This window comes from Diabrotica virgifera, chromosome 8 (genome assembly GCF_917563875.1).
Source record: "Diabrotica virgifera virgifera chromosome 8, PGI_DIABVI_V3a".
Classification (NCBI taxonomy): domain Eukaryota; kingdom Metazoa; phylum Arthropoda; class Insecta; order Coleoptera; family Chrysomelidae; genus Diabrotica; species Diabrotica virgifera.
In genome coordinates, this window is record NC_065450.1 from 35,414,940 (window position 1) to 35,438,136 (window position 23,197).

The 23,197-nt window shown below is 32.3% G+C and overlaps 1 protein-coding gene across 1 annotated transcript; it reads left to right on the forward strand.

The window, feature by feature from the left end:
* Window positions 1–4,262: 4,262 nt before the first annotated feature.
* LOC126890472 (cuticle protein 8-like) lies at window positions 4,263–21,847 on the forward strand. Its single transcript, XM_050659437.1, has 3 exons — window positions 4,263–4,396; window positions 13,830–14,030; window positions 21,495–21,847. The coding sequence occupies exons 1-3, from the start codon at window positions 4,385–4,387 to the stop codon at window positions 21,756–21,758; spliced, it is 477 nt and encodes a 158-aa protein (XP_050515394.1). The 5' UTR covers window positions 4,263–4,384; the 3' UTR covers window positions 21,759–21,847.
* The last annotated feature ends 1,350 nt before the right edge of the window (window positions 21,848–23,197 follow it).

Sequence of the window (23,197 nt, forward strand, 5' to 3'; positions counted from 1 at the left end):
ATTAGGATTTCCCCAGATAGTTGTTATTACAGAACACTGGCTTGAAGTCAACGAGCCTTTTTTTGTAGAGAAATATACCACAATTGCTAGGTATGATCGTCCAAACTCAGCTCATGGAGGCACCCTAATTCTTTCTGCAAACAATGATTTTTCTCTGATAACAAAATATGACTTTTTGTTGAATGAAGCCTTCTTTGAATTTTCCTTAGTTTTTAATAAAAATCTTAATCTTTACATTATTTGCATCTATAGATCACCTGACTCTTCCGTGGAACTATTTTTTCAGAACCTGCTAAATTTGTTAGATGACTTGCCTCACAAAAGCAGAAAAATTCAATGCGGAGATTTCAACATAAATTATGCTGCTGCTTGTGCTACCCAAATGTTCTTGGTCAACATATTTGAATCATATAGTCTCTCAATGCACGTTAATTCTCCTACAAGGATTACAAAAACTACATCTACCATAGTTGATTATATTGTCTCCGATTTCTCACCCCTTAATGTTTGCTCTACAGTTATTAATGCGGAACTATCGGATCATGAAGCAGTATATACGAAATTTAACATCTTCAGCAAACCCTCCTCGAAAACATGACGTTTAGGTAGGATTTTTTCCGCTCGGAATTGTCATAAATTCCAAAATTTATGTTTGACTTCTGACTGGCATTTTCCTTCCACGGACGTGGACTATAATTTCAGTGATTTTTTGGAGAAGCTTGTCTGTATCTTCAATAAGGCATTTCCTTTATTTACGATTAAGCCAAAACGTCGCAAACCCTGGACTACCAAAGGTATCCGCATATCAGCAAAAAATATGCGTTCACTACTTTATATCAAAAAATTTACTACCAACGTCTCTGTCACTCAATATATCACCAATTGCAGAGTCACATACCTAAAACTCATCAAATCAGCTTAAAAAGCCTACTATCAAAATCGTCTGGGAAGCTCTAAAAGTGCTGCAAAAGAGACTTGGTCCATAATAAACGATCTTCGAAATAAAACCCACGCAGCTCAAATATTTGCCCTTCCAAACCCTGAAAATTTAAACGGATACTTCATTAACGTGAGTAAAAATATAACATCAACTATTCAGTCTCAAAAAGATCCCATTTCCTATCTCCCTAATTCAGAAATTGTCTCGAATTCATTCTTTATAAGACCAATCTATAAATCTGAATTGATCCAAACGATTAATAGTATCAAAAGCAAATCATCTTGTCATATGGACTATCCATAAAAATCTTCTCAAATCTCATAGATAATGTGTTAGAACTCCTCGTGTCACTAATTAATGATTCCTTTGAAAACGGTAAATTTCCAGAGTGCCTAAAGACAGCCATTATTACTACTCTTCATAAAGGTGGCGAAAAATCTAATGCCTGCAACTGTAGACCTATTTCCCTACTACCGGTACTCTCCAAAATTATTGAGAGGCTCATAAAAACCCGACTTATGTCCTTTCTCTTTGATAACAATATTTTATAACAAAATCAGTTCGACTTCTTAACTAATAAATGTACAACTGATGCCATGTTTTCTGTACTTCACGAGGTTTACCAAGCACTAAACAATAATCTTTATACTGCCACTGTTTCTGTGACTATTCCAAAGCTTTTGATTGTGTAAATCACAACATTTTGATTAAAAAACTTAATTTCTATGGAATTCGAGGTATTTCTTTGAACTGGCTCAAATCTTACTTAGATAATAGGAAACAACTGGTTAGAGCAAATGATATTGACTCTAGTCTCAAAAACATTGTATGTGGAGTACCACAAGGTTCAGTATTGGGTCCTCTACTTTTCCTTATCTTTATAAACAACATCACTAATTTAAGAATCGATGGAAAAATTTTTCTTTTTGCTGATGATACCAGTATCACTTGGAGCAACTCAACTATTGCAACTCTTCATGCAACTATAACTTCTGATCTTCTTACGATAAAAACCTCGTCTGACTCTAATTTACTCTCCTTTAACGTGGATAAAACGGTAGCATTATCATATAAAGGTGCTCTTCAACCTTTGCTTGTAAATAGCAGCCAGATCTCTACCGTTGATTCTGTAAAATTTCTTGGTTTTCTTTTAGACAGCAACCTCAAATGGTCCCTTCATATCGATTTTTTAAGTAAGAAACTCGCCTCAGCCTGCTATGCCATAAGATCTGCTTTGAAGGAACTCAATTTAGCATGTTCTAAAATAACTTATTTTTCTTTATTCGAGTCTCATCTTCGATATGGTCTTTCTTTTTGGGGGTCTAGTACAGCTGCCCAATTTGATGTTATTTTCAAATTACAAAAAAGAGCAATAAGATATCTGTTTGGCCTCAGAAGAAAAACCCATTGCATAAGTTACTTTAAAGATCACGAAATTTTAACCCTTCCATCTTTGTATATTTAGAAACTGTTTGCTTAATTCGTAAACACATGCATGTCTTTCCAGCAAGGCCTCATCATGACTACTCCACCAGAAATTCAACTTTTGATGTCTATTTACCGATCCCGTCTTTTGAGTTAGTGAAGAAATCTATACTATATTCCGCAAAAAAACTATACAACCATCTCCCTTTACAACTCAAATCTGCAACATCCTTTCTCAAGTTCCGTAAAATGACAAAAGCTCATTTATCTAAAAGACCATATTATTCAGTAGAAGAGTTTCTTAATGACTCACTAAGAAATCACAGTAATGTACAAGTAACTAAAGTGTATTTATCTATATTTGGGTGTCACATACAGCAGCTTAAACTTATTAGTTCCTTTGTTTGTCTTTTATTATATTATGTTGTGTGTTCAATTTTGCAATTTATAGTAATTTTGCAATATATTGGTTTTTGTTTTTTTACTTCACTTTTTTAACTTGTTTATATTTTTTTTATTGACGATTTATCTATTTTTATAAAATTGTATTTGCTAATGTTATGTATATCTTTTTCGTGTCTCTCTGTTAAGCTTTGTCCATAAAATTGTATAATTTTCAGTGATAATAAAACATATTTCTATTCTATTCTAGACACCAAATCCGTACTTACTTTCAAGGAAATTCCACCCTAAAAGATCACAGAGCCTCCATTAAACAATCTCGTCTCTTTTATGTTGCGCTGTGCATACCACTCACCTGGTCGACAAATAACTCATATAGGCACCGATAAGAACTGTGTACATTATGTGCTTTTCTGTGTTTAAAGTTTTGTATACTGTTATTTTTTATTGTTAATTTAGTTTTGTTTCAGTTAACACGTTGGCGGACACTGCGTCAAATGTATAAGCAAGTGTTGTGACACTATATATTTTTTGCAAAGTAGAATAGGGAAAAAGGCAACGTCTATAGACGTTGTGTTACATTACATCAATGGAAATTAGACGTCTATAGACGTTTTGTCCGTCAACGTGTTAAAATACGTGTTAAAGAGTAAAACCACCTATTTTCATTATTTCTAGATATCAGGGACATTTGACAAGCAAAATGTTTACAAAACATAAGATTATAATACGATTCCGATGCATTCTCACATTTGTACCTTGTCCTCCCTACAGGGTACCTCAAACTTAACATAAGAAAAACATTTATTTTTTTCCACCCGAAATAGGTACAAAAAAGAAGTTTGAGTAAACCTTTGCCTAACTGTAGAAATACTAAAGAAAAATCTAAAATAATTTAAAAAAAATTAGCGGAATTGGTTAATCTTGTCACGAAAAAATGTACTATGAAAATGAGCATAATTTTCCATATCCCTAACTTATGCCTCGCAGTATACCTATTTTGTAATTACTCAACAACTTGTGTGTTGCATTATAGGAAAAATATTATTGACTTTTTATCGGTATTTTTTGACTAGGTACTAGGTACTGATACTGTAAAGACAGAAGCGAGATTTCCTTGCTTCCACTTTTTAATGCATCTATGTAGATGCTACATGTTTTCAATAGAAGATAGCATATACTTAAAAAAATAAGCATATACTTTTTGTATCTTTTCAATTAGCTTTTTCATGTTCTTATGGATATTTTATATTCTTCTCATTTTTAGACAATATGTATCTTAAATATTTCTCAAGTGTCTCGTTTAATGTATAATATGCTAATACCATAAAACTATAATCTCCAAATTACACATTTGTCTAATGAGTACAACTAAATTCATGCTTAATTAGCTAAATAATTATTGGTATTTGCATATTACGCATAATGATAATATCTAGTGAAGTATCTAGGTCAAAAAATTTGGTAAAGCATTGTAACATTTATCTTACGTAGGTATTGTTCTGATTTCTCAGGTCGATACGAATGGATTGCATTTTGTCAATTTTTTTGTTAGGTATAAAAAGGTTTACTAATTAATTGGAAGTCAGTCTAAGATTGACGTTCGTCTCGGCAATTATGTTCTCCAAAGTAAGTTAAGCTCATTATGTTTATTGTTATTTTCACGGGAATGTTTGAGGTGTAATTTAAAAAATAGTCTCTTTTTAATTATAAACTCATTCATTTAAAAACCTGTAGTAATACATGGTAATACGTTTTTAGATTCTCTAATAAATTATTTTATTGATCTTCTTCTTTCCTTGGTAGTACAGCCACTTATGTGCTTTGGCCTGATTAACAATATTCTTTCAGTTCCTATCAGTCGTCCCTATCAGTTGTCCCTTCTACTAGTCTGTGACTCTATTCCATCTTTACCCACGTTTCTTCGTATCCTTCTCTTGGTTCTGCTTCCTCTTTTTGTATTATTTTTACAGCTAGATTATTTAGAGTTATTTTCTAAAATGTCAGGCAAGTTTAGCCTTTGTGACTTACAAAATTTTATTTCTTCTTCTTCTTTTTCTTCTTCCTCTTTTTGTATAGACATTGCTCTGTCTGTTTTTTCAATGTGTCTCTATTAAGTTGTCGTTCCATCGGTTTCGTGGTCTTCCCAATGATCGTCCTCTTACTGGGGAACCGTTTTTGGTGTCCTTACTACTCTATTTGTTGTCATTCGGCTTTTGTGTATTGTCAGGTATTAATGTTGTCCACCTTGCATCTCCGTCGTATATCTGCACTTTGAGCTCTGTCCCATAGAGTTTTATCATCGATATTTCGAATGGTTTGTATCTCCACTGTTTCGATCAATATTTTTGTCCTCTCTGTGTAGGTCATGTTTCTGCCGCGTATCATTATTGGTCTGATGACTGTTTTGTAATTTCTGCCTTTTATTTCTTTTCCGATATTATTATTTCTCCATATTGTGTAATTATGGCAACCTGAAGCTCTGTTTGCTCTATTCACTTGATCTTCCACTTCTGTTTCGAGCTTTCCGTAGCTAGATAGTGTGATGTCTAGATATTTGAACTTCATCACTTGTTCTATTATCTGACTCTCCAGCTCCAATTTAAATCTTATTGGAGTTGCTGTTATAACCATGCATTTTGTCACTTTTGAGGAAATTAACATGTTAAAGTTTCTGGCAGTTAGGTATATTAAATTGGTGCAGCATACGTTGTAAATTATATTCACTTTGAGAGATTAGTATTGAGTCGTCTGCATAGCAGATTATTTTATGTTTTTTCTTCCATTTGGTATGCTTTTCTAGTTTTTACTTTTTTCTTTATTTCATCTATGATCAGGTTGAACAATAAAGGACTCAAGGAATCCCCCTCTCTTATCCCATCGCCAGCTTCAATTGGGTCAGTTAGTTTATCTTCTAGTTTGACTTTTATTTTGTTGTTCTGGTAGATATTCTCGGTAGTTTTAATTATTCCTAGAGGTACCTCTCTTGAGTATCACAAATGGATAACGTCCTTTAATTTGACTCTATCAAATGCTTTCTTAAAGTCCACGAAACATATTTTTTACAACGAAATAAATTTTACAATAGCTGTAATTGGTATTAGATTATTAATCATTTACAGTTGGTTGTCAAAAATTCTTAATGGGTTTTCAACAATACTATAAAAATTATCAGTTCGCTTTCATATTATTACACACTTCTTAATAATTATCTTATAGAACTTTAGCTTCAATTCATGATTAAACAACGTTTTGGCGATCGTTCATATTTCATGCACATTATATGCCCGTTCCATAAAAACTGTTTGGATTCTATTGTATCTACGGTATTGTAAATCCTTCCTGTTCTTCTTATATCTTTATCTGGATGTGATCAAGTCTGAATATCCGACACACACTTCTTAGATATTCCATTTCTACTAATCCTAGTTTATTATCTTTCATCGTTCCATAAAAACTGTTTGGATTCTATTGTATCTACGGTATTGTAAATCCTTCCTGTTCTTCTTTTATCTTTATCTGGATGTGATCAAGTCTGAATATCCGACACACACTTCTTAGATATTCCATTTCTACCAATCCTAGTTTATTATCTTTCATCGTCTTTTTCCAACGGTCAGATACATAGGTACGTCAAAATTGGTTCTACAACCAACTTGTAAGTAATCATTTTTGTTCGTATATGTATAGTATTTTTCTATGGATGCTATAAAATGTGCAACTTCTCTCACTACTCACATACATTCAAAACGAACCATTTCTCTCACGCAGTGAGAAAAGTCGGCCATTGCAGTGAAAAATATTTTTTCTCACGGATTCTCCTACGGTTTACATACATATGATCCCCGTTTCCATGGTAACATGCAAAATACAAACACAATTACTAATGTTGTCAAACAAAATGTGTTGAAGCAAAACTTACCAGGAATTACCTTTCAAAACTGCTCAAAAATAACCGTTAATTAGAATTTCAAATAAAAAACGTATATCAATTTTAAGAATATTAACTATCTACATATATATCATATGGTGTCAATTTGAAAAGTTGCCACCCCTATAATTTGGTCCCTATAAAAAATTTAAAAATATAAAAAAACACGTCAAATTTATTTGTTAAGGCATTTTGTAGACCAGTTTTCAACTAAATTATATTAACCCTCTAGCAGGGGCGGACACAACCCTCAAAATCTTTAATAGAAAGGGGGATTGAGTGATAACTCGTTTTAAAGATCGTTCGATTACCTCTTCAAAAATACCACATACATTATATTTCTTTTCAGTACTTTTGAAAAAATCAAGTGAAACCGTACAGATATTAAGTATCGAGTTCAGAACTCCAAAATTTTTTTTGGAGTATTGAACTTCAAATTGATTTTTTTTGGGTGTTGAAGTATTTAGAGTATTTTTTTGAAGTATTTTTGGAAAAATCCTAAGTAAGAAGTAAAACGTAAAACTGTAAAGATATTAAGAATCGAGTTCAGAACTCCAAAATATTTTAGAGTATTTAGTCCAAGATTTTTTCAAAAGTACTGAAAATAAATATAAGTTATGGGGTATTTTTGATAAGGTAATTGAATTACCTTCAAAATGAGGTATCACTCAACCCCCCTTCCTATTAAAGATTTTGGGGGTTGTGTCCGCCCCCGCTAGAAGGTTGATGTAATTTAGTTGAAAACTGGTCTACAAAATGTCCCCATCACAAGTAAATTTGACGTGTTTTTGCATATTTTTAGATTTTCTGTAGGGACCAAATTATAGGGGGTGGCAACTTTTCAAATTGACACACTGCATTTATTTTAATTCAATTTATGCATATAATACATATAGGTACCTGAAAGCGGCTAAATTATTTAATTTTGAAATTTGAATCCTTGACAAAACCGCATTCATAGTAAAAGTACAGTGTACAACACATGAAAAAATGTCATATTTCTCCCTCGCTTGATTTGCGGCCCTCGTCTCGTGCCTCGGCTCGTGCCAACAAACTTCTGTGCTCGTAAGAAATATGTCTTTTTCTCACTTGTTGTACAATATACTATTTTATATGGATGCTATACAATATGCAACTTCTCTCACTACTTACATACATTCAAAACGAAAAATTCCTCACGCAGTGAGAAGCCATTGCAGTGAGAAACATTTTTTCTCACGGGTTCTCCTACGGTCTTCAATACTATGATCGCCGCTTCCATGGTAACATGGACAATACAAACATAATTAATGTTGTTCAATAAATGTGTTAAAACAAAACCTACCAGGAATTACCTTTCAAAACTGTTCAAAAATAACTTAATTAGAATTAATAAAAAATAAGGTATATAAATTTTAAGAATAGTAAATACCTACATGCTACATGTATATGTATCTTATTTCAATATATGCATATAATATACCTAATAGCACCTAAATTATTTAATTTTGAAGTTTGAAGTCTTGACAAAACCGCATCCATAGAAAAAGTACAGTGTACAACACATGAGAAAATGACACATTTCTCCCTCGCTTGATTTGCGACCTCGTGCCTCGGCTCGTGAGAAATATGTCTTTTTCCCACTTGTTGTACAATATACTATTGAATTACATGTCAGCTGTTGTTTTTTCCACTGAATGTCTCGTTTCGATGTTCCCTCGTTCGCTATTAATATCATTGTTTATTTAAATTCTTCACATTTTTTATATCTTTAATCAAGAGTTGTGGTTATCTTTCTTTGTCCTTTATTCTAAGATATTCCGTTTTGTTACTGTTTATGACGAGTATCCAATTTTTGTATTCGTCGGTTAACTTTTGAATCATATAATCCATGTCTTCCTCATCGTTTGTCATAATCATTTGATTATTTGCGAAGACATTTGTTATATTATACGTGTTCTCAGGTTCTGTTCCCATTCCTGTGAATTTTTTTCTCCAGTTGTTTAATGGTTTCTAAATATAGATTTTGAATAAAGTTGGCGATAAGGAATATCCTTGTCTCAAGTGTTTTTTGACAGGAAATAGGTGTCCAATTTTATTCTCCATTTTGACGGCACTTTTTCCATTATTGTACATGTTCGCCCTAACGTTGACCTACGCATTACTTAGCGTCAATATTTCAAACAAGCTTTATGAGGGTATTGTAGCATAAACCTTTCTAAGTCAATTAACGTTAAATGAGTCAGAAAATTTTTGGCTCTTCTATAATTTGTTGAAGTACAAAAATAATAGATATATTATCAAAACAAGATCTGCCAGCACGGAATACATTCTGATATTCTACATATTTGTTCATATTGGTTTTCGATTCGTTCTTTAATAAAATTTATTAAAGAACTTATTAATTATTAATAGAATTTATGTTTAATATCTTTAACTTTTTTTCCACTTTTTTCTCAGATTTAGTTCTCCTATTTTTTTTTTCACATACGACTGATACTCCGAGCAAAACTATTCATTATTTTTCAAATGCTCTTACGTTTGGCTTTCTCAGTACAGGATAAGGCTGGTAATATAATCAGGATGCAAGTAGGCAATTTCTCGAACTTTTTCTCCGTTTGATGAAAAACGATTTCCACCCATTAATTTCTTAAGGTATTGAAACATGAAAGTCGCTAGAGGCAAATCCGGTAAATACGGTGAACGCTCCGTCAATTCGAACTTTAATTAATGGATTTTAGCCATTAGTCCAGAGAAATAAGGTTTTTCTCGTGACACATCCCCCTCCAGGCCGAAACCAAATTTTTTGAGTAGTATGGACATCTATATTATTAACCTATATGTTTCCTGCAGCCGATTTTGATGATATACATAGTTATAAACAAATGAAGATCGAAAAACGGTAAATTATCGCTTTTTTCGTCTATTACCAAAAAGTTAAGCACTTTAAACAAATTTGAGAGTAAGAAACTCATAAATTATATAAAAAATTTCAATATGGCATTCGCTGAATATGTCCAACCTTATTGGTTACTTAGAAAATTGCAAAATAAATCATAAATATTGAGTTTTTATAAATATTCGTAACTTAGGTAAAAATTAACTTAGAATCTTCTTATTACGCGGAATGCCGAGACTTCTTGTACTTAAATTATATTTTAAATTTCAAAGTAATTGGTCAAATAGTTTAAAAGTTATTTAATTTATTTTTCCCAAATTCATTTTTTTTGCAACACTATAAGTCAGAAAATTATGAGGTTACAATAATACTTCCGACAGTTTATGAAAGAAGAACATTTATACTATTACCTTAATTAAAAATAAATGACAAAAAATAATTTTAAACAGTGTAAAATTATTTTGCAAAAACATGTCCATTTTTTGCTTACTTATAAACAATTAGAATAACTTTTTAACCGTTACCCGTAGAAAAATTATTTTTTCATATTTAGAAAGACTGAATTTTTATACACATTTAGAAAGAAAAACAACTGTTCTAGGACACTTAGGGACAAAGTTAGCCGCCCCCCCATTTTTTTAATTCACATGTTTTTGCAAAATTATTTTGCAACATCTATAATTATTTTTTGTCATGTTTTTTAAATTAAATTGATACTGTAAATTTTCTTCTTTCATAAACTATCCAAAATATTACTGTAACTTCATCATTTTCTGACTTACAGTGTTGCAAAAAAAATTAATTTTGGATAAACAAATTAAATAACTTTTAAACTATTTGACCAATTGCTTTGGCATTTAGGGTGTAATTTAAGCACCATAAGACTCAGCATTCCATGTAATAAAAAGGTTCTAAGTTAATTTTTACATAAGTTATGAATATTTATAAAAACTCAAAATTTATGATTTATTTGGCAATTTTCTAAGTAACCAATAAGGATAGACATATTCAGCGAACGCCGTATTGAAGTGTTTTATACGGTTTATGAGTTTATTACTCTCAAATTTGTTTAAAATGCCCAATTTTTTAGTAAGAGACGAAAAAAGCGAAAATTTACCGTTTTTTGATCTTCATTTGTTTATAACTATGTATATCATCAAAATCGGCTGCAGGAAACATATAGGTTATTATTATAGATGACCATATTACTCGAAAAATTTGGTTTTAGCCTGGAGGGGGCTGTGTCTCCAACACGATATTTTTTTTCCTTATTTCTCTGAACTACATTGTTAAAATGCTCGTATGACACGATGTACTGTCCTGATTAATGATTAAAAATGAATTTTTTTACTGGAAACCGGAGCTTTTTTTACGAATTTCTGCTTTCGGGTGGTCTAAAAGGTTAAAATAATATCCAGAATTTATTGTTTTACCAGTTTGCAAATAATCCACAAACAAAATTCGTCTCGTATCCCAAAAAACTGATGCTAACTCCTTCTTGGTCGATTTCTGGAAGCGAACTCGTTTCCGAGCCGAAAAACCAGTTTCACATAACTCTTTAGCGTCTTTTTTTGATTTAAGATCATGGGATAGACCCAAATTTCATCCTTAATGATGAATAGATTGGGTACATTCCATGTCAAATCACTCAGGCAAAAAATTTTGGTTCTCCCATTTGTCTGAAAATTGGTATATAGCTTCTGCGGGACATAAAAATAAGATATTTAAGGTCAAAAAATCTTCTTCTTCTTTTTTTCTCAAAATGTTATTTTATGCGATTTTACAGTGATTTGGTGTTTATTTAAACAAATTTGCAATTTCTATCGTAAAGTATTAATGAAAAACTTAATATTTTAATAGAAGGGCTCAAAAATGTCACTAAATGGCATTATAACATGTTATTTTGATTCAAAACAAGTTTTTGATCAAGTTCTATAGTGTAGAAAACGTTAAAATGCCGTTCTTTACATTTTCCTCCATTCCCAAAATACGTATTCATCGATTTGGCTGAAAATTTGCCCACAGATAGCCAAAACATAGGAATGTAAGTGGTTAGAAGGATTTGAATTATCTAACAATAAAACACTGAAAACTTTTGTTTCCTATACTTCCACAAAATTTATTACAACTATGTGACTACAGCTGTTTCGGCAGAGTGCCTTTTATCGATTTAAATTATGTTACAATACCAAAAAATTACATGCAGTAATATCAGACTCAAAAGTATATTAGTCCAGTCGGGATAGCATTTGACCTTGCATGCCGAGCTGCCCAAAATTTTATTTTTCTAATCTCTAGGGGAGTCAATAGTAGCCTAAATTTAAAATCACGAATGAATCCCTACGTTACGTTAACCGCCATCTTGTTTTTAAAGGAGAACATGTTTTGCTCAATATCTCCGCCATTTTTAACTTTTCGACCAAAATGGTAGGAACTGAAATTGTTCCAAATAAATCGTATTTACCATTATTACAATTTATTTTTAACAATTTGTTTCGTGAGGTCGATATTTTCGAGTTAATTTTACTTAGAGTAGACGCCTATATTTTTGACTATGATATTGCATGTAACTTTTTTGATATTGTAATATAATTCAAATCCTTCTCACCACTTAAAGTCCTATATTTTAGCTATCTGTGGGCAAACTTTCAGCCAAATCGATTATGATGTATTTTAAGAATGGAGAGAAATGTAAAAAACGGTATTTTAACTTTTTCTACACTATAAAATTTGATCAAAAACTTGTTTTGAATTAAAGTAACTTGTTATAGTGCTATATAATGACATTTTTGAGTCCCCTCTATTAAAATATTCTGTTTTCCGTTGATACTTTACGATAGAAAATGCAAGTTTGTTTAAATAAACACCAAATCACTGTAAAGTTGCATAAAATAACATTTTGAGAAAAAAGAATAAGAATATTTTTGACCTTAAATATCTTAAAAAATTTTTTACGTCCCGCGGAAGCTATATACCAATTTTCAGACAAATCGGAGATCCAAATTTTTTTTTGCTTCAAATTTGAGTGATGTGAAATGGAATCACCCATTCACAAAATCTACTTTATCCTTTTGAAAACGCTCTAAATGTTGTTGAAAAAGTTGCATTCGAATGTGATTTTATTCCATTGTTAGCAAATGAGGCACCCATTCTGAACATCAGAACACAGCTTACTGAATCTTACTACTTCAGTCAAAATATTACTTACACTGCCCAGTGAGATGCCTAGGGCTTCTACTACCTAAATCTCTTTCAGTCATTAGATGATTTTCCCATACCATATCAGGTACTTTTTCTATGATTTCTGGCGTTTTTCGACGTACTTGACGTGGACCTCATTCTTGTATATCCATGTTTAAAATCAGCAACCCGTCTTTCCACTTTATTGCTTGAACGTACAGAGTCTGTATACACTTTCAACATTTGTTCATTTTCTTTTGCTTTTAAACCTTCCAAAAATAAATATTTAATCTTCCAAAAATAAATACTTGACTGTTCCCATTGTAAAAAAAAATACTGTGATATGTCGATACTAAATAGCTTGTAAACAAAGAATGAATTAACATATTGAAATGAAACTTCACGCACGTTAATATGAAGAGTGTACCAACATAACAAAATAAAATTAGGCTGGTAACAATGCCGTCTCTTGTCAAACCGCAAAATGTATTGAACAGCCTAGTATCTTATCTTAACCTTCGGATGACCAAGCGGGGGAAATTGTGACCCCAGCGTATGTTTTGCTTTAATAAACTCAAAAGTATTTTTAATTTTTAACTCATTATTTTTTTATTTGACTTTAATATCATTCTAGATATCCTCATATTTTGAAATAAAAAAAATCCCTATATTTTACGAATAAAAAATATATTCTGAAGTTGATGTTTAGTAAAATAGCGTCTATTATGTATAATTACAAGTAGTTTTATGCTAATGACGTCGACTTTGCAAAGTAACAAGACACTTACTCAACATACACACTACACATGACACTAATACTTACGTTGTCACTGGCTGAATGACATAAAGTCCATTCAAAAAAAAAATTAAAAATTAAAAAAAAAAACTTTATTTTTTTGTTAATTATCATTTTTGACATTTTTGACTTGGGGCCATTTTTCCCCCCCTTGGTCATCCGTGTAACAAAAAAAGGTTGGTCATCGGAAGGTTAAAGCAGGATCTCATTATTATATTTAATTTTATCATTATTATAATATGATTGTTAGCTAATCATATTTTTTAATATTTTATAGATTTTAGCCGTCCTTGCCATCTCAGCTGCAGTTCAAGCTGGTGTTTTGGACTACGGTCATGGACAGGCCAGTTCATACGCTTCGTCAAATTTAGGTGGAGTAGGAATAGGACACGGTTACCAAGCTCCTGCTCTTGCTCATGGATATTCTGCTCCGGTACTCTCATATGGACAGTCTGGACACCAGAACGAAGATTATGATGTAAGTTGAATTTCAAATTAGATGTAAAATTAGAAGGAAATATGGTTACATACAGACCTTTTATTACAAAATCTCTCTTACGTCAGTCAACATTTCTAACGTCAAAGCACTACCAAAACATTAGAATATGACTCTTCATCATCGCCATGTTTATTGTACTTGTACAGTAGGGTGGAGCGCAAACTTATTTTTTCGAATTTCATTTTCGCGGGGTGCGGAATTGATGCGTGTTTCATTTTCGAATGAAAAACTTAGATGACATTTTTTCGTATTTTCAGTCTGAAAAGTGCCCCACGGTGATTGATATTTTGGAATTTTGTAAAAAAAAATTTCTAAAAAAAATTCGATAGAGTCAACTAGAGTCAACGATAATGTTTTATTCATTTATTTACGCTATTAGGACTATAATATGAAGAAAAAAAAAGAAGAATAGTCAATATAACATTGTGAACGATAGTCTTTCTTAGTATGAAATTTAGGCATCAAAAAACATGATTTGAGCTTATTCTTAATTAATCCGTCTCTCCTCTGTGACCCACAGAGGGCAGCACTTCATTCTGTAACTAATTTTACACACCTTTCAGAGGATTTTGTGTGACACGGAATTTTTCCGTGATGGCCTATGATGGCCTGAGATATCCTTTCGGTACTTAAATTCTTCGTAAGTGGAGGTTCTGTCTTGGTTTTCCAATCTATCATATCGATGTAATCATCAGCATCCATATTTAAAGTAAGTACTTGGAAAATATGTAAGGCTCCTATGTATGATGTCTCTCTGATCTTCAATATTCTGCGAGTGCAACTTCTCTGACGTACTGTATGTTGTCGGCTAACATTCCTAGTAGTAGATTCTCTGAATGCCCAAAGAATGCATTTCTCTGTATGACTGGGACAATAACATTGTTCAAGTGGTTTGGCAAATAGCGCGGCAGTTTTATCGTATCATATAAATGTTTGGCACCAAAAATACAAACTGGCCTAGTCTTGATCCTGAACCACATAGGAGCATAGACCGTTAAAATAAATGTGCTTAGTATAATTAGGTTTCTGACGGAGTTTGGCTTGAGACATATAATCTCAATATCCGATTAACCATTGTCAACCATCTAGGGTGAACTAGTTTACCAGGATTTTTTTTCACAAAATTTTTATCGCAATGTCCACTATTGATATACTGACATTTGTAGTAGATATAGTTAATCGGTGCTTAATTCCTGAGTCGATTTGGTAATATCGGGCAACGTACATTTAATTGCATCAAACGGAACAATGGGTAAATACTTCACAGTTAGTAACTGCCTTGCCAATGGGGCCTGTGAAACCTTTTGGTCCACTTCTAGTGCCATCTCGATGTTGAAAAAGATGACGCAGTGTCAGTTCATTGGCGTGTAGTTGGCATATGATCCATTGGAGTGGAGGTGGAAACTTGATTTCCAATAAACGAATAATTTCACCTTTGTTTCCTTGGTTAACGACAGTCCCATCACAACCAAGAGCCATTATTTCATTTACATCGATAGAGTTCGAGGAAATAAATATCAGAATAGAGTTATAAAGTACTAGCTTTAGAACGAGCTCGTCGAACTCTATTTCTGTCTATAACCCGTGATGAATCGTTTTCAGTAATAAGACCAATGTTGTGGAAAGCTGCAGAAATGATTGCTACTCCAGCATGATCTGAAACCCCATAACCATCTAATGTTCTGGCAACAACCGGAAATGTGACATCAGTCATTGTGAGTGAAGAAGTGGAAATAATCGATTGCAATTGGAAGTCCTCAATTTCACCGCTTTTGTTTAATGTATCTGCCTGTTGAACATTCGGTCTTATCTTTGAAGTTGTAAGATAATCTAGAAGTACTAGGAATAGATTCCACCCCTATTTGCAAGAGTATTTGTTCTTCACGTGGCTTTTGTTGGCGTAATCTATGTAAATCTATCTCAATTTTTTTGGTCGCTTCACGATCTAAACTATTAATCATTATTTTATGGTCAGTTCGTTGGTCGATTAAGAAATTTCGTTCTGGTATTGGAATCTTTCGCTTTCTAGTACAGTTGCAATCTCTGGACTCTAAACATTTGCAAGTTGCAATATCAAACAATTTCTTGCTATCCTCACCAAACTTTAATAGCTTTTTTGTAACCGTCTTCGTCCTTCCTCCCTTCATAAGGTTTCAATAATCTTATATAGTTATCGTGGAAAACTATAATAATTCTGACCAATATTGTTTTGTGTTCTACTAACTTATTATTGACATTGAATGGGAGAGTGAAGGTCGACTCCTGTGACAGGTTATAACTCTTTGGTTGCAGCGGTAGGTCGGGCGTTGGCGCGAAATTCAAAATAGATCAATTTAAGTAGCGCTGGGGCAGTTATTCTGATAAAAATAGAAATAAGTGTTATTGAAGTTTTCGATTCATATCCTAGAAGCGAATTGATACCGCACCCCGCGTAGGTAAAAATGCAAAAAGGAAATTTTCAAATTTCAAAATTTGACTCACGTTGGGGCAGATGTTAGAGTCATAATATAAAAAAATGACAATTAAATTTTTCAATCCTTTCCCACAGTAGCGTCGATTCCGCACCCCGAGTTTGTAAAAATTGATATTTCCACCCTGTTGTACAGTGAGAAGCTAGGCATCAATACTTGTCAGAGATATTTTTCTTTGTTATTGCTTATTCTACAAATAATATCTATAATTCTTTATTCCTAACCGATGTTAATCGATTTTCATTAGGTGTTAAAAAAATGCCAAAACAGCTTAATAATCGTTCCAAACAGCTCGCAAGATTTAAGGGTGTTTTCGATGTGAAAAAAGACATTAACAACATTGTAGTGAATAATCAATAAGATAGATCAATTAGGGCCGGTTGTTCGAACGCTAATCAAGAAGTTGATTATAATTAATTCCCCTTAACAACCATCAAATAACAACACCCCTCATTCGTACGTCAATCAGTTGATTGTAATCAATTATGTTAATAATTAATTATTAGTTATAAATTACCATAACAATTATTAACATTATTGATTAATAAATCTCATAATTGTAATCAATTATGTTTTCAGCAACACAAACAAAGTTGACATTGACAGTTGGAGACAATAATTAAATATTTGATAATGATCAGTTGATTCAATTTTTCATTAGCGTTCGAACAACCGGCCCCTAGTATCTAATATATTTCAAGATTAAAAATGACAGATGGATGTACTGAGGTATATTCAATACGAACTATATAAAATATACGAATATAAAGTATTTTTATTTTAATAACTATACTTTAGTATTTTTTGTGTTAGGTTAGGTTAGTAATATAAATAATAATAAAGTACCTGTAAACACTTAATGAAATTACCTATTTTATTGATTATACACTATGATAATATTGTTGTCATTTAATATATTTCGGCAAGTAATGAAATCCGATTGACATCATTAAGTAGAATAAAGAATTATAGATATTATTTGTACAGTAAACAACAACAAAAAAAATATCTCTGAGAAGTAATTATGTCTAGCTTCTCACTGTACAATAAATATGGTGATAAAAAAAGTCACATTCTAATGTGATTTGGCAGAGCTCTTACGTCAAAAATTTTGACTGACGTAAGCGTGCTCTTGTAGTAAAAAGACTGTATTTAGTTATAAACATGTATTACAAATAAACCGAATTCGATATAAGCTTATTATAGACGGAGAGGCAGCGCTGAAAAATCTATTTGAATTTACTAAAGCTAGATTTTTCACAGTTGATTACTGTGATTGTGTAGAGAAACATACTGCGGTCGGTCAAGCGAAACGTAGAACAGGGGTTACTGAGAGGGTATCAAAGTTGCTTTTCTACGAAGGTAATTATTTCCATTTACTAAGGCTGAACATTAGTACACACATTCTAAATTAAATATAAATAAATAGGTAATATAGTCGGTCAGCTGTATGACGGGACAGTGCCGGTCAGTTGGCCCCAATAGTCGATTGAGGAAATGAAGCATTTTGGCTCGCAATTCTTTCGTCCAGCATGGATTTACTTGAAATTTTTACAGAACGCAGGGAATAGTCCAAGGATCATTTTCTATATCATGCCGCTATCATACGCTAAAACCTTGGGGGTTGTTGCCACCCCATCTCGGGGTTGGGAATTTTTTATTACGTTTTAACCTTGTAATTCGATGCAAAAATGAGTCTAAGAAAAAAATGTTTCTTACATTTTCTTCGTAAAACTAATATTATTCGAGTTATTCGCGCTTGAATATAACAGTTTTTCTAAGAAAAAATCGACTTTTTTAGAGGGTTTTTTGAGAATACCTCCAAACATATGCATTTAATCAAAAAAACTGTAGACATCAAAATTGTATCTGTATAAACCAAATTCTTTTCAAATAATATCTTTAAGACCAATACAAACCGAGATACGGCATGTTAAAAGTTAGCTTTTTTCGTCAAATGCATAACTTGAAATATTCAAAGCCAAATAATGGACAAAATTTGCACTTTTCGAGAAAAACTTAATAATATTTTTTCAAGTATGCAAGTAGACCTTTCAAAAAAAAAATAATAAAAAGTTTCTAACATGAAACTCAGCGACTTATAATCAAAAAAATGTCGGTACCTGCTTTTCTCTACGAAAAAATCAGTGAAAACAATCCCCTAGCTACCTTCCTAATTCAAAATTGGTCTTCACATTTCTGTAGTCCCTTTTATATTTATATTATCGATACACTCAAGGAGTTTGACCTATTTAAAATGCCTAATTTTGGAAAAATATTATATCTCACTGTGTACTGATTTTCAGCTTTAGTAAATGGATTTAATTACCTTCGTAGGAAAGCCACTTTGATACCCTCTCAGTAATGAGACCCCTCAAAAAGATTTTGTAGGATTTTTAAAGAGCTATAAGACTGTGTAAATTAATTTCCATAATATGCCTTGGTTTTTAATTGGGGTGGGTTTAAAGGGCTCGAATAAGGGGCTGTTTACTGGTAAATAGAGGTTTTAAACAGCTATATCTGGCTAACTATTCACTGTAATGAAAATCTATGCACAGGGTAATTTTAGTCATTAAAAAAGCTACAATTTAGTAGTTCATAATTTTTTTCATATCTTCAGTATTTTCGGAGGTATTTTGAAGTAAAAGGTGAAAAATACCAAATAGCAAAAAATCAATTTTCCTTTAAATCCAATTTTTCCAAAATTAGGCATTTTAAATAAGTCAAACTCCTTGAGTGTGTGATAATATAAATATAAAAGGAACTACAGAAAGGTGAAGACCAATTTTGAATTAGGAAGGTAGTTAGGGGGTTATTTTCACTGATTTTTTCGTTTCGTTCGATTTCGATTTCGTTTAATTATCATGCTAGAAACTTTTTATTATTTTTTTAAAGATCGAATTGTATATTTGAAATTTTCAAGCGCGAATAACTCGAAAAATATTAGTTTTGCGAAGAAAATGGAGAAAACATTTTTGTCTTAGAATCACTTTTTCCATCGAATTATATGGGTAAAATGTAATAAAAAAATTCCTACCCCCGAGATGGGGTGGCAACCACCCCCAAGATTTTGGCATGTGATAGCGGCATTGTATATAAAATGATCCTTGGACTATTCATTACCTTCTGTGAAAATTTCATATAAATCCACGCTGGATGAAAAAATTGAGAGCCAAAATGCTTCATTTCCTCAATCGACTATTGGGGCCAACCGACCGGCACTGTCCTGTCATACAGCTGACCGACTATAATAACTTTTATTTATATTTAATTTAGAATGTGTGTACTGATTTTCAGCCTTAGTTAATGGAAATAATTACCTTCGTAGGAAAGCAACTTTAATACCCTCTCAGTAACCCCTGTTCTACGTTTCGCTTGACCGACTGCAGTATGTTTCTCTACACGCTCACAGTAATGAACTGTGAAAAATCTAGCTTTAGTAAATTCAAATAGATTTTTCAGCTCTGCCTCTTGGTCTATTACATTGGATAAGATAATAAGGCAGCCAAATAAGATATATTACGAGAATAAAAAATGTTTCACTGTTTAAAGGTAAAAAGTCAACTGAAAAGTTAGATCACTAGGATGGTTTCATGTTTTTACATAAAATGCTCATAAAAAAAAATTAACGTAGGTATACATAATAACGTAGGTACATTACTGAAATTAGAACTCGTACTAACAGCCGATATGTAATAAAAAGAGAAATAATAAGAGCATGAGTTGTAAAAATAACTTAACTAACAATTCGCCTTCTTAAGTTTCCATATTCTATCGACGTGACGCGACGGTTGGTTATCACATGGCAATTTTTATTTTACTTACAGCAGCTCCAAATAGTTGGTTAGAGTTCAGGCTAAACCGTTTCCTTAGATTTCGTAAATATTAAAGCTTACACCTCTTAATTGTCAGTACAGTTTCATCCCTCTTATTAACCCTATCAAGTACTTTAATATTACAAATCTTGTTTACCCATGATATTCGTAGCATTCTTAGAATACCAACGCTCAAAAGCTTCCAATTCCTTAATATCTAATTACTTAAATGGTGATCAGAGTAGATGCTTAGTACACAGCTACCAGATATATTTTAGACTAAAAACTTAAAGTACAATAGATAAGGAGTATTTAAATGGACGACGTTACATGCTAATGGAATAAAGTAATAGTAATATATACATGGACGGCTGCGTTTCTATTCACTTCGAGTCTCTTACTATCCTCTGACAGGCGTTTCTAGGTCTACCCGTCATCAGAGAAGGCTCGTAAGAAGACTGAACTGAATTAAAACGTAAAGACGGGTTGGTAAATATACAGAGTGTACGCGAAAATATTGCGTTCCTTTAAGGTATCGATATAATACACAATTTAGAACAAAAAAGTCCTATAACATTTTTTTCTAAAGTTAACTGTTTCCAAGAAAAAAATTACATTGTTCTCCATATAAGTGAATGTTTATTTTCATAAATTTGAATGACATGGCAACGTAGCCTAGAAGAACTTTCTGTGACTGTGCAAATTTAACCCAATAACCCCTTGTTTATTTACTTTGAGGTGTGATTTTTGGGGTTGTTTCCATTGTAGGTACCTACCTGCAAAATAATGGATATGGGATTGGTTGATATTTACATTATTTTACCCACCAGATGCAACTGACCTACAAACCTACTTTTTTAATCTTTCGATTTTTGAGTTTCGCGTTGTTGCCATACTTCAATTTGCATATCAAAATGTATTTTCGTTTTTAGGCCAAACGGATCAATTTAGAAAAAAATGTTTTGAGACTTTTTTGCTCTAAATTGTGCCTTCTACCTATACATTTAAGGAACGCACTATTTTCGGGTTCACCCTGTATAAAAAAATATATCAACGATTGCCTTTACAGGCATGCCTTTACAGTTTACAGTGTACTTAAAGCTATACACTCCATTGTTCTTATTTTTATAAATATATAATTTTGTCTTTATTTAAAGGCTCATCCAAAATACGAATTCAACTATGGAGTAAAAGACGAACACACCGGAGACCACAAATCTCAGCAAGAAGTCAGAGATGGAGACGTAGTCAAAGGCTCCTACACAGTAGCTGAACCTGACGGTACCATCCGTACAGTCCATTATTCGGCTGATGACCACAATGGCTTCAACGCAGTTGTTGAAAAATCTGGTCACCCAGTACATCCCGCTCCATCCCATGGAAAAGCCATATTGTCACCCGCTCCTGCATATTATCATTAATTTTTGACGACTGAGGTGTTAGTTTTGTATTGAGTTATTTATTTATTGTTAACTGTTATTTTTAAAAATAAATTTTTATTGCAACTAAGCATGTGGTATTTATGATTTCAGCAGATGGTACGGGAAATTATATGATATTAAAAAACCAAAATTTCCACGCCAACATAATGAAAAAACATCAAAAACTTAATTTTTATAGGAAACTGCAATTATCTTTTATGCAATTGGTACAGTCCCAAAGTGATGCCACAACTACGGATTTTTCGGTAAATCTACCGATTCCTCTTTATTTTTCAATCGAAAAATCAAAATTCTTAATTTCTTCTATTATTTTATGAACTAATAATATTTGTTCTTTGTTTTGATACTAATTACAGTTAATTATTAGAATTTTTTTTCGTAATTGCCCTCATAGTACGGTATAGTTAGACCCAAACCCAGACATCCAAAAGTGAAAATTAATCCTCCAACACCAAATTGTTCTATATGGTCCACATAAAGTTCAGAAAAAATTCACACCATTTTGAGCGTCGGGTTTGGGGACGAGAGGGGGGAGAAATCGGTAAATTCGTAGTTTTTTACGTTTTTCGTCAGTATTTCTAAAACTAAGCGGTTTAGCATGAATAACCCTCTACACAAAATTGTTCTACATTAAATTTGAAATAAAAAAGGCCCGATGCATAACCCTTCTAAAATGAACGGTTCCAAAGTTAAGGTATTCTTGTTCTCATGATCATTTTTCAGTGCGTCATTAATTATGACGTCATATACTGTATTGGGTGTGTCGAGACTTATTTCATGTAATTATTGACGAATCTGACAGATGCCAGAATCGTACTTAGCCATAGGTGAAAAGCTTGTGGAATTAAACTAATTGGTAATTCAGTAGATTTGATTTTTACACAATATGTTAACATGTAGGTATTTTTTGTAAAGGGGAATAAAATTAAAAAGTAAACAATATTGTTAATTAAATTTATAAATATGGAAACATTAAAAAATGACACAAAACTATCCATAAACTGTGTTTTTATCTTCTTCTCTAGGTGCTGTGTCCGCTTCAAAAGTTGATAATCATCAGAGCGATCTTTCTTTCTGAAACCGCGGCTCTAAATAATTCATTGTTATTACATCCAAACCATTTCCTAAGGTTCTTCAGCCATGAGTTACGTCTCCTTACTATGGATATTTTTCTTGCATAAAGACCTGGAGTATAAACTAACTTCTAACGAATTAAATTCTAAACCAAAATACAAAACTAACTTTTAACGAACTAAATTCTAAACCAAAACACAAAATAATGCACAAAAACGTTGTGAAACACAAGGGAAGTCGGACTCGAAATTTCAAAATGACAGGTACACAAAATACTGACCTGAATAATAACCGTCACTTGACTCTTTGACACTTCTAAAAAATGGCCAAAATGGACGAAGTTT